This window comes from Eleginops maclovinus, chromosome 1 (genome assembly GCF_036324505.1).
Source record: "Eleginops maclovinus isolate JMC-PN-2008 ecotype Puerto Natales chromosome 1, JC_Emac_rtc_rv5, whole genome shotgun sequence".
In the NCBI taxonomy this organism is placed as follows: domain Eukaryota; kingdom Metazoa; phylum Chordata; class Actinopteri; order Perciformes; family Eleginopidae; genus Eleginops; species Eleginops maclovinus.
The window spans coordinates 9,504,896-9,517,951 of record NC_086349.1 but is presented as its reverse complement, the minus strand read 5'-3'; the positions used below and the strand labels follow the sequence as shown (position 1 = coordinate 9,517,951).

General features: G+C 40.4%; 1 protein-coding gene across 1 annotated transcript in view; it reads left to right on the top strand.

Annotated features, from left to right (window-relative positions):
* LOC134864870 (microtubule cross-linking factor 2-like) overlaps window positions 1-13,056 on the top strand; it is a 97,570-nt gene that overhangs the window by 20,373 nt on the left and 64,141 nt on the right. The window contains 1 exon segment of the mRNA XM_063884173.1: window positions 2,590-2,739. Coding sequence (XP_063740243.1) covers window positions 2,590-2,739 — 150 coding nt within the window.

The window sequence follows — 13,056 nt, the reverse complement described above, 5'->3', positions numbered from 1 at the left end:
AACCTGAAAATGAGCATAATAGGGCACCTTTAAACACATCCAGATGATTTCTATATCCTCAAAGTTTCCTTGTTGTAAGTTTGAAATGAGGATTTGTCACTGTAACAGTATGAGCTACCTACCACCTTTTTTCAATATAACCAAATGAAAGCAGCTGGCAGGCCATGTGTGTAGAGCAGTCACCACTTTGTGTTCTTTTTGAATTGTAAGTATGTGAGGATAAAATAAGTAAGGCGTACTCTCACTAATTGTTAACTTAAAAGTAATATCTATCAACACAAAACCATTAAATCATCAAACACTAAAGACCTGCTGCCACTAGATTAAATCCAATTTGAAGTTAATGGGGTCTGAGTACATTTATGAGATATTGAGTGATTGCTTTAACAGACACTTTTCTCTAAAACTGGATATATCCATTAATTCGGCTCCCGATGGAAATCATTAAAGTTTCATTTCATCAAATCTAATACAGTCTTTTATAATAAAAGCCATCATTGTTTGTTTCAATGGAGCCAAAGCAATCATTTTGAAGTTTAAATTGACATTTATTAAAGCAACTTACCCTTTGTCTGTACTGTATGTAAGTCCATAGAGAACCTGATGAGATATTTAAGTTGTTGCCACTGTTTGGCAGTTCAGTCAGACAACTGAAGTCTAAAATGATTGTTTAAAGCAGCATTTAGTTTCAGTCTGGCATCTAGGCTCCAGCCTCATTGCTCCCCACAAATATTTTTTACATAGACCCCTGTGTAGTTAGGATTTAGTAACTATCCATTGGAGCCCACAGGTGGATGCTGGGGTGGTGGTGGGGCAGAAAAGCAGCAGTGTTGCAGAAGCAAGGCAAAGGGAGCAATAGCAATCATGCAGCTTAAATAGAGCGCCAGATTAAGGAGAATGTGTTTGGTTGGTTGTATGAGCGGGTAAGCCTTATGTATCATTGGTGCTCGAGATGACTGCCTGAACTAGCTCCCATTCGTTGCGACACTGTTCCTGTAAACAGTGTATTTAACGGTACTTCAAATATTTAGTGTTTCTGTTAGCCTTACTTTAAATCTCATGCACATTAATAACCTGGATTTAAACATAACACATTATACTGCTTGTTATTCAGCCTTAAATGTCGATACTAGCGTAATTTAGGATACAACGGCATGAGTCTCATCAAAATATAGCAATGTTGTTGAGACAAAAAGCCCATCCAAAATGATGCTCCTAAGGCTATAAAAGAACAGGGAACAGAATTTACTGAAAAGAAATGTGCAAAATGATTTAATATTGCCTCTCAGTTTATGCTTTGCCTTCATAATTGCCCTTCTACATGTAATCGACAAAAATTCAAACCAATGATAACTGAAGCAAATGATAAGACTGTTGTTGTACTTCCCTCATAATAAAGTCATTCAAATGTTTTATATTATAACATTTGAACTGCATGAGCTCTACTAAACCTTAATGCGGTTATCAGATTTCATTATGTTGCTTTTAGTTTCCTGTTGTTTTAATTTCAGACACCAGGGATTGACTTTGTCTTTTGTGTGACTCTTTGAAATTAGAAACTTATAATGAATAGTTATCCCTAGGGGGAAACTATATGACTTTCATAAGATCACATTATGTATAAAAGATCAGTTGCTGCATAAGTGGTGTTGATTATCTTCTTTATCTTATAAGTCCCTGCTGATAGATTTTGCACACTTTGTCGTCTCGGCTAAAGGAACCACTCGTATTGTTTGCACAGGCGGCCTTCAGAAATTCATCTGACGCTTGACAATAAAATAGGGCCAAGGTATTCTCTCTTTTACGTTGACAGAAATTAATGGCATAAAGTGTAATTGTCTGAACAATATCCAAGGAGGGAAGTTCTAAAATCAGATCCGGCAGATGAAGATCTGTTTACTAAAATATGGCTCACAACTCTACCCTATGTCCTTTATTTATTTGGGGGAACAATGAATCATATGTCTTAGAATTCTTCAAATAGAACAGTTTGAAGACTTTATGTTTATAGGGCCATAAATCGCTTTACATACGAAAAGTAGCACTGGTATAATATTGGTGGTGTGCTAGCTAGCTAATTCTTTATTTACTTCTTTACATTTAGGCCAATGGTTGTTTCCATGTTACAGAAATGACGCAAGACTACATTAACCTACCACATACCTGAAAAACTAAAGTAGAATATATAGTACCTATTTTTCTCAAGGAAAAAGACAACGTATTTTTCTTCTTTGTATGCACCATTTACCAGAAAGCAAATTCATCATATGTGTAAACTTAATTCTGATCCTGATATATTTATTCATCAACACCCTTGGCTTGAATGACCTTGAGACAAACCAAGCTACATTTCCTGCATCACAACTCAAACAAACTAACCATCCCATGATGTCAAGCTGAGAAATGAAGATCAGCAATCTTCTTTATTTGAGAGGATTCTCAGATTACTGTTTTAGTGTTATTGCACAATTTCATGCTTATTTTTATTGGCTGGTTTAATAAGTATTGAGTTTTATTGTAACTGTAGTTGTATTGTTCCAGAAAGGTCAATAAATGAATCTAAACTAATTCCCTTCGTCCATTTCTTAGGTGGCGAAAGACGTGTCCATCCGTCTACACAAGCAGCTGGACAGTGTGGAAAAGAAGAGGAGTCGCCACGAGCAGGAGAATGAGGAGCTGCGGGTCCGCCTTCAGGACCTGGAGGTTGCCAAACAGGTCCTGCAGCAGGAGATTGAGAAGGTATGATCCAAATCTTATAACTTTGCCATATGGAGCCAGGAGAGGCCATACGGTGTTAAGCAGTGTGGGTCACATCATTCAAATGGGATAAATGCTATGTTTTGACTGCTTACACTTATGTGGAATATTGTTGTAGCTGAAAGGCTACTTCTTTTGTGATTGGTGCAGTTTCTAGTTTTTGAGTATTTCTGGGGGTTTTCTGTGATATTCCTCACAGTAAACAGCATTTAAATGCTTTTTCTTGCAGTTAGAGTCATCCAATGTACTGCATTGCTGTTAAATTAACGAAGATGATTGCTATGGTCCAAGTTTAGACAGAAGGGTGTATTTGAGTTTGAACCAACCTGGAAATTTCAGTCTAAACATTGAGTTTCAGGCGGATCCTTATTTAGCCTGCCATCCTTTTAGTTTTTTGGAGAAAACCAATGTTTACTGTGCGCCTGAGGAGAGCCTGTCTCTGCTCTCATCTAGTGATTTCTGCCACTCTGCTGCCACTCCAGGGACTTTTTGTTTTACCAAGTGTAGCCAATAAAGCCCTGCGATGAAAGGAGAAAAACACAATTTGATGTCAGGGTTAGCTGAAGTGAAAATAAACTAAATGGAGTTGGTGTTGCACTACAGTTTGAAAGGATTTTTTATTTAAATAAAGTGATTTTGGACCTGGCCTAGTTGAGTTACCCAAGATTGATCCCTCCACTGTTGCCCTCCTTCCCATCTTTCCAGCCCTCTCTCTCTCTCTGTCTGTCTCTCTCTCTCTCTGTCTGTCTCTCTCTCTCTCTCTCTCTCTCTCTCTCTCTCTCTCTCTCTCTCTCTCTCTCTCTTACTCCTGCACATTGTTTCTTTTTCTCCCTATCTAATGGGCTGATGCTCCTGGCCTTGGCCCCGGACCAGGCCCCTGATGTGGGTCAGAGTTGGACGGATGGCTGGCTTGCTGGCAGGAGATCTGGGTCTGTCTGCTCCGCCCTGGCTGGAGTGTTTGTTCTCTCAATACAAATGCCAGTTTGCTGTTAATGGATGGCTGGAAAAATGTCTGGGAGGGCTACTGAGTGCACCCAATGTTTGCATAAGCAACTGTAGCTGGTTACTTTCTTGTTCACTGATTATAGTAAAATGGGGCATTTGGCAGATTGGTGAATCATTTATTAACCATTCAATATTAATTCCAAGCATGACATGTATGCATGAGATTAGGGAAGTGACAGAAAGAGTAAGATACCATTGATGTTGTAGTCATATCTCATTGATAAGAATCATCTTTTAATTTCTGTGAAATTGCTGATGCATTAACCTCAATGTGGTGCTTTGTGTTGAAATCTTCCCCCTTTTAGTCTAGTTCATTGTTTATGTTTTGCGTTTGTATTGCTAGTTTCAAAGATGTGTCCACTTCCATTTTCCATTATAAAGAAATCCTCAATATTTCTTTCAATAGAAACACTGAAGTTCCCTGGATAATATGACAATACTATTTAATTATGTTATGGCAATCAGTGTTTATTATTTCAGCATATATTATATTTATTAATAATATCAGTAAGTTTGGTATTAAAGAACATCTTGAATACTACTATGATCTTCAGCAGCCACTGTAATAGAGAATAAGCCACTGAAGCATACATCAGAACTGTAGAGGATACAAAACACCTTTCATTCAGGATTTGAATTTAACCGTTAGCTGGCGCTAGCTTTAACACTGAATGCAACACAATTTAAAGGTGCTTTGATGGTCCTTAACAAACCCTTAACTCCTCTCCTTAAGTTTGTCAATACAGAAGGGGCTTGCTTGGAAAAAACTGATATTTTATAACACAGTTGCTCTTCTTTTGTACTGATAACTCAGCCTTGAAGCACTGCCATTGCCGTCATGCTGAGGGCTTCTCTAGTCGTTAACTCTCTGACTAAGATGGTTTCGTAAGCTGTGTTTGGGTCTGTTGTGTTGAGTTATGCTGGCCCTTCAGAGAAGTGGATTCTTCACATAGCTGATACCTTAAAGGGAAGTGTGTGTGTGTGTGTGTGTGTGTGTGTGTGTGTGTGTGTGTGTGTGTGTGTGTGTGTGTGTGTGTGTGTGTGTGTGTGTGTGTGTGTGTGTGTGTGTGTGTGTGTGTGTGTGTGTGTGTGTGTGTGTGTGTGTGTGTGTGTGTGTGCGCTCATCCACACAGGAATGTCTCACTCATCAGTGTCTCATCTTTGATCATACAATATAAATAGGAGAATTCAAAGACTACCCACCAACTGGAAATACAGGAATTAGATAAAGATAAAATAAACGTGTGTCAAAAAAAGACCAACAAACAGGACAGAAAAGGCAGCCAGACAGAAAGAACACACAGACAATGAAGACTTTGGGGATTCACAGGTATAAAAGAGGTTTGTGAATTATTGATCACGTCCTGGTGGCGGCTGCAGGCTTCTGTCTGATATTGATATTCTTTACAAAGCATAGCTATACGCTGTTGGGCTAGACCTTCATTCTGCTGCTGCAGGCCGTCGATATTTGACTCGGAACTGATGACAGATTAGTTTCTCCAAACCAAACAGTCTTAACACTTTTATGCACAAAAACTGAGGGAGAACAGGTCCAATTATTACAATAAAGAAATGATAAACGTAGCATAAGGCTAATTTTTGATCTACAAACTACCTGATTTTGGTCATAAATTCAATGTTGGTGTGACCATGCACCCAGTAGAACAAATTGAACAGAAATACACATTTTTCTCAATGTTTTTTATTAAGTGATGAATCAAAGAGCCATCATTGTATACAAAAGATGGTCAGAATTGTAACCTATAGCAAGAGGAGCATGTTAGCATTAGCTTTAGTCTCTGTCTGTTTCTACACAGGCTGCGTTAAGGCACAGAATAAAGTGTAGGTCCTGTGTGCAACTAAATGAAAAAAGACTCAACAAGAGCAAAAATGCACTTAAGGTGTCGTTTACACAAACTTTGCATTTCTACAGCAGATTCTATAGAAAGTTTTATTTCTAAAAATACCTACTTGTCTTTTTTTGCCGCTTGTTTTCCATATTGAAACGCTGTAAGCTAGCTAAATGGTTATTTTAATGACCTAGAATTTACACCCACTGGTGTCAATTTGCAATTGTAGCTTTCACTGAAGCTGTGTGCTATTACATTACATTGTGCTATCACTATACACACACACACACACACACACACACACACACACACACACACACACACACACACACACACACACACACACACACACACACACAGCTATTGTTTACTCCCCTGTTGGTAAACAGACAATCAACGCAATTAAGTGGAACAGGGAGAAGGGACATGTTCCCTCTCCTTAATTTTCTCTGTCCTATTCTCATTTTCTCCCACTCCTTCCTCACAGACCATCTCCTCCCTCCCTCCCTCCCTCTCTCCCTCACTCCATTTATTATCACCTTCCCTCCTGCTGCTCCCACAGAAACCCAGAGGAATGCTGATGCAGTGATTTCTTTCTCCCTCCTCTCTTTTCAAATCTCCTCGCTGCCCATCTCTTCCTCCTCCTCCTTTCCTCCCCCTTTCCTCCCCTTCCTCCTCCTCCATACCAAAGCCTTTACTCCCCCTCTCATTCGTACATCTTCATTTTTGTGTTCCCCCCCTCCCCAACTCTCATTCTCCACCTCTGCTGCAATGCTCACTGAAAGCATTGATCCGTTCCAGCTGTTTGACCTATGAAGGAGGCAAGGTCAGATTTGATGGAGGGATTGTGGAACGGGTTACAGGGAGAAGTGTAGAACTGGAGAAGGGGATGTATGGGGTGCGTCATTTCGGGGTGTTTTGTCATGTGAAGGTGAAGGGAAGGATTGATTGAAGGGATGGAGGAAGAAAAGATGTTTGAGGGGGGTAGTGAAGCAGGGTTGGATGTTGAGTGGATTTGATGAATGGATCTTATACATTTCAGCAGTCATGAAAAAAGAGAAATCTTTGCAAACAAAACAAACAAGAGTAAGCTGTGATTCATGGTGTGTAAACAGACAAACAATACCACATTTTGCTGTGTGTTACTGTTTCACTCAGGGTTCACTCAGCTGTACGTGTCCCTTTGTCTCATGAATGGATAAGTGATGGATAGAAGGAGGAGTGGTGGGGCAGAGGAGATAAGAAGGGCTGGTGTGTGCTCATGATGTGATCAGAAGCAGAATTAATGAAGGACCTTGTAGGAATGGTTGGATGGATAGAAGATCATACAATGTGTTTGTTAATGCTTGGCCTCACATATGGATACAGACACAGTCAGACCATGTCTGCATGTTAATAGATAAGATGATTATCCTCTTATTTTGCTGAATACATATCAAAATACACCCTATATGAAAATCATGACTAATTGGACACTTTGCAAATGGGGTAAAAGCATCAATTTAGTCCAAATGGGAACATTTTATGAACATTTGCAATAACTTAACTGAACTATACCTATAATATAATTATTGCAAGATGCATTCTCCAAACTTATTTAGTGATAAATGTTTTAGTTTATTGAAAAAATATTTTAAGACACTAAACTTTTTTGCAACAAGGTATCATCTTGGGTTCTAAAAAAACGATAAAAAAAACAACAGAAATAACAATACAAACATCATAAATAGTATCAAATAAAAAATCAATTTACATTACTTTGTTTAATTCAGTTAGCTGTTGGAAAGTCAAATAGCTTTTTTAAATCATTTTTATTAAGACGTCATGTGCACTACTGAACAGGTCCCTTGTGTTTTTTGTTACACAATTAAACATTTCCTATGTTAGGGAACCAAAACAAAAGCCCTACACTTACTCCTATCCCTTTTTTTCCTCTTGACAGATAGCAAGTATTTCTAGATGCTCACTGCACACTGATGAACTGTGTTACCAGAGCAGCCTGCATCCTGGTGCTCCTTTGTTTATACGCTGCAATTGGAGCTGACCTGAAAAGCTGGTATTCCAGCTGTGGCCACACTGCCTCAAGGTGACTGAACACAAAGGAGCAAAGAAGAGGTTAAAAGAAGGAGAGGTAGAGGAATGGAGAGGTGGGAAATGGATGTATATGAAGCAAGATGGCTGGTTGGTTGAATGTGAAGTATTCAGACACAGAGAGAGAACAGGAGGAATAACAGAGAACAAAGGGGGAGACACTGAAAAGAGAGAAAGAAGAGAGGTAGTGAGGGGGACTGTACCATGTGGGGTCTTTGTAGGAGGGCTGGCAGTGGAGGAGATAACAGCCTTAATTGGAAAAAAAGAATCTCAGTGAATTGAGCGCGAAGGGAATAATACAGCATGCCACTCGCTGATTCCCTTTTCTCATTCTGTCGCTCCTTCTCTTTTGTTGGCTATTTTCTTCTCCTCCTTTTTCTGCCTCTAATAAGAACATGTACTCCGTCTATCTACTCTCTGCATGCGTTTCAGCCCCCTGTTTTCCATGAAGGTCAATTTCTTTCTCTTTGCATGTGTGTGTGTGTTTGTTAGCAAGGTGATTTAGGGTATGTCCATTTAGGATGATAAGGTCACACAGCTGTTTACACATATACACATGTTTAATGGGCAAACTCTTCTACCACTGCCAAGCGTAACTTATTGTCATCTGTCAACTTTTGTCTCCACGTATTTCCACGTTGTTTCCCATTTTTTGGCACCAATTAAAACTCCCTTTGAAACTATGTTGATGGACATTTAAAAAATATCAATTGTATGACATTTGTGCTCTATGTTGCCCTGCACAATTCCAACAAAGGACACAAGTAGTGTCAGTCGCGTGTACTTAAACTGATGTTTTCCACATTTTAATTCGGAGATAATGTAAATTATTGAGCAATAAGGAATGGTGCATTCAATGTGCTCTGTCTTTCCTTTCTCTCTTTCTCTCTCGCGAGTATTCCCCAGGTACTGCTGAAGGAAGCTGTTCCCTGTTTTTTCTCACTGTCAGGAAGTGCTGCCTATTGTTTGAGTAGAGGGATTTAGGGCAAGGATAGCCAGAGACTTTGCAGTGTGTGTGTGTGTGTGTGTGTGTGTGTGTGTGTGTGTGTGTGTGTGTGTGTGTGTGTGTGTGTGTGTGTGTGTGTGTGTGTGTGTGTGTGTGTGTGTGTGTGTGTGTGTGTGTGTGTGTGTGTGTGTGTGTGTGTGTGTGTGTGTGTGTGTGTCTGTCTGTCTGTCTGTCTGTCTGTCTGTCTGTCTGTCTGTCTGTCTGTCTGTCTGTCTGTCTGTCTGTCTGTCTGTCTGTCTGTCTGTCTGTCTGTCTGTCTGTCTGTCTGTCTGTCTGTCTGTCTGTCTGTCTGTCTGTCTGTCTGTCTGTCTGTCTGTCTGTCTGTCTGTCTGTCTGTCTGTCTGTCTGTCTGTCTGTCTGTCTGTCTGTCTGTCTGTCTGTCTGTCTGTCTGTCTGTCTGTCTGTCTGTCTGTCTGTCTGTCTGTCTGTCTGTCTGTCTGTCTGTCTGTCTGTCTGTCTGTCTGTCTGTCTGTCTGTCTGTCTGTCTGTCTGTCTGTCTGTCTGTCTGTCTGTCTGTCTGTCTGTCTGTCTGTCTGTCTGTCTGTCTGTCTGTCTGTCTGTCTGTCTGTCTGTCTGTCTGTCTGTCTGTCTGTCTGTCTGTCTGTCTGTCTGTCTGTCTGTCTGTCTGTCTGTCTGTCTGTCTGTCTGTCTGTCTGTCTGTCTGTCTGTCTGTCTGTCTGTCTGTCTGTCTGTCTGTCTGTCTGTCTGTCTGTCTGTCTGTCTGTCTGTCTGTCTGTCTGTCTGTCTGTCTGTCTGTCTGTCTGTCTGTCTGTCTGTCTGTCTGTCTGTCTGTCTGTCTGTCTGTCTGTCTGTCTGTCTGTCTGTCTGTCTGTCTGTCTGTCTGTCTGTCTGTCTGTCTGTCTGTCTGTCTGTCTGTCTGTCTGTCTGTCTGTCTGTCTGTCTGTCTGTCTGTCTGTCTGTCTGTCTGTCTGTCTGTCTGTCTGTCTGTCTGTCTGTGTGTGTGTGTGTGTGTGTGTGTGTGTTTTTGTGCGTTACAATTTTCTGAAAGCGGAGACAGGGCGTTCCCTTACATACAGGTTCTGCTGCAGGTTGTGTTAAGGTCCATGCTTACATGGACCTTTTTATGTTTATTCCTGCATGCAAGTGTATTAGCGCGGGTGTACATTGTGTTCATGAAGTGTGACGTCCTTCAGCAAAGGAGAGCAGAGGAGAATGAACATGAGATATTCAGGGTTAATGGGAGGTCGGTTAAACTGTAAAGTTAGTGCGACATTTTGAGGGTAAAACCAGGTTGTTTATATACAGTGACCTTGGTATGTTAAATCAATCAAATTCAAAGGAGGAACAAATCTAATTAAGGAAATAGTCCATTAATCCATTAATCCATCAATTTATCCACTTATTACTTTTATCCCAATTTCAGTTGGGCTGGATTATGTAATGGATTATGTAATCCAGCCCAACAGTAGAGCGTCAATCATTCATGGTTAAGTCCCCTATCCCCCTTCATATCTACTTTTCTGCAGCTCACAGGTCATGACTCCGGTGTCTTATTTCCCCCGCGGTCAATCTCAGCGCCACAATGAAAGCTATGATGTCTGTAGGGAAACTACTGCGGGTAAATGGGTCAGAGCATCAAAGCAGCCCACGGTTTAAACTTTATCTGGGTCAGAGTGATTGATTAGGCTGAAGATGTTCTTAAAGGAACGCGGAGGAAAAACAGCCTCCTACCATCCTCACACCACAGCCGTTTGAGGGAGATATAGAGAGAAACCAGAGAGAAAGATGAGAGAGAAATACAGAGGTGGAACATGATTGTATGTTGTCAGAAAAAAAAGATGGGAGATGGAAAGAAGATTGATAGTGGGAGAAATGAGCAAATAAAGAATGTTTGGGGAAAAGATAAGCCGGGTGAGCGTGGAGAAGAGGCGAGATTGAGAGAAATGGGTAGTGATATTGAAGACCAGAGAGAAAAAAAGATACAGGGAAGACTAAGATGAGTGACAGATGAAGAATGGAAAGAGATAAAGTGTAAGAATATGTTTGAGAAGAGAATGACGGATAGAAATGATATATTGCAAGGGAAAGAGTAAGATGGAAGGACGACAATGAGATCAAAAGAGCTTGCAAACATAGGGAAGGCACAAGATCATTAGAAATGAAGGAAACACCAAAAGGAAAGGTGCACGAGGATGGGGAAGGAAAAAAAGAGATGGTACAGGAGAAAGAGAATGAAGGATAAAATAAATGTCATGGGAGGAATAAAGGAAAAAGAGAAAGCAGGAGAGACAAAGGAAATATTGCCGGTAGCATTTCTGGGTCGACGGGAACTTCGCTTGTAGTGAACACAGTGGGACATACAGAGGTCACACACACACACACACACACACACACACACACACACACACACACACACACACACACACACACACACACACACACACACACACACACACACACACACACACACACACACACACACACAGTTATGTGCTTGCTCTTGATCATATGCACACAAATGTAAAGGAGAGTAGATAGTCCTTTGGGGATGTCAAAGCCTTATGGATGGACTCACACACACATGCACACACACACAAACAGAGGGAAATAGAAATCGGTACAAGGACAAACCAAAGATTATTACATCACTGTTACCCCCCATATCAACCTGAGCACAAAGACAAGTGGAAAATAGATTCTGAGAGTGTTTCAAGTATTTTGTCCACCCCGTTAATGATGTAGAGTGTATGGCAAGATATTAAAAACACAGCTCAGCATAAAATATTGCACCACAACAAGAAGTAGTATATAGTGGACAAAAACTGCATATTTTAACCTTGAATGAATTTACTGCAAGGCTTTTTGATTAACCTGCATTAGTTTCAACAGAATATACTGCATGCGTTTACTGTATCTCTATCACAGGGTCGTATCTTTACCTCAAACCACCATCTATTGGAATGGATTAATGTTTCTGAGACCCCAATTAGGCAAAATGAATCTGTTATTGACATGTTTTATAGCACTAACATATAGTAAGAGGCTCTATTATGCTTTTTGGGGCTTTCCATTTAGTGTGTTATGTAGGTTTGATCTCCCACTCACTTCCCCCTTCCTCCTGAAGCCTCCATTGGACTCTGTTTACGTTTTATTTTTTGCATTCCAAAACAAATCATTCAAGAATATTTGGGAAGGTAATGGACACATGGTCTGCATGGTTTGAAAAAACATTGAAATTAATTGTCGATTAGGTGATTGCTAAGTGAATCCTGGTCTCTAGTGTCAAAGATACAAACTTTTTAGTCCAATCCGACCTCCATGTCCTGACTTCCAGCTGCTATAATTACGACATCACACTATTTTCTGCCTTGCCCCTCAAAAAACACGCTTCAGGTCATTTTGAGCTGTCCAAACAAACAACCAACGCTGCAGTTTCTCTGGTCAGGACCAACTCAACCCAAATACTATTCAGAAATCATCCTCTTTCTATTCAGAATCAAAAGTCAAACTGAAGCCTATCATATTATTTCCCTGCCACTAGATATATTCGCAATTCATTTTTCAACAATCTTAAAAGCCCAGAGGAAGAACAGAGCTTACACGGCATCTCGCCTACGACAAGACAATCTTTTATACACTGATGATTAGCATTGTGTTTGCTTCTGTATCATGTCCCCCTCTCCTCACTGCCAATATTTGTGTTACATTTCTCAACAGTTGAGCATTTTTCTAGTGACCCGCAGGGGGCAAAGAGGTAATTTCATGCCTCAGTAGCTAGAACATGAGTGTGTCTGTGATGCCCCACGTACTGAAGAGCCTTGGAGTCACTGATGGAGACACTGAGACTGAATCGACTGGGGAGTAATAAAACACATGAGGGGAAGAAAAGTGGATGAGGGGGTTCAAAGAGGAATGGAAGATGGATAAATGGATGGATTTAGAAAGGGGAGGATGAATTGATTTAACTATCCAGTGATACAAACCCCGTAGGGAGCAGATCTAGCTGAACACACATTTTTGTTATTGTTTTGTCTGTGTCCGTTTCTTGCTTTGGTGTTATTTAAACAGGATGATGGCTTCACATTTGCAAATAAAAATGATTTCCATTGTCAATTAATGGATTAGATGTCAATATGATGTCATTAAATGTCTGTTTTTTCCCACAACTCAGAGATGACTGTGACTGTACTTTGATTACTGTTCTACGGGGCTAAAGAAACCAGAACTTATTAGCATTTAAGAATCAATCATTTTAACTAATTATACAACATACATTTCATGATTCGTTGGGGCGGCTTTGGTTCTGGAGATTAACTGATTGCCCGCAAATGCACCGCCAATGCCACTAATGCAAGGTCGGTGGTTGGATCCTTGGCCCCTCAGACT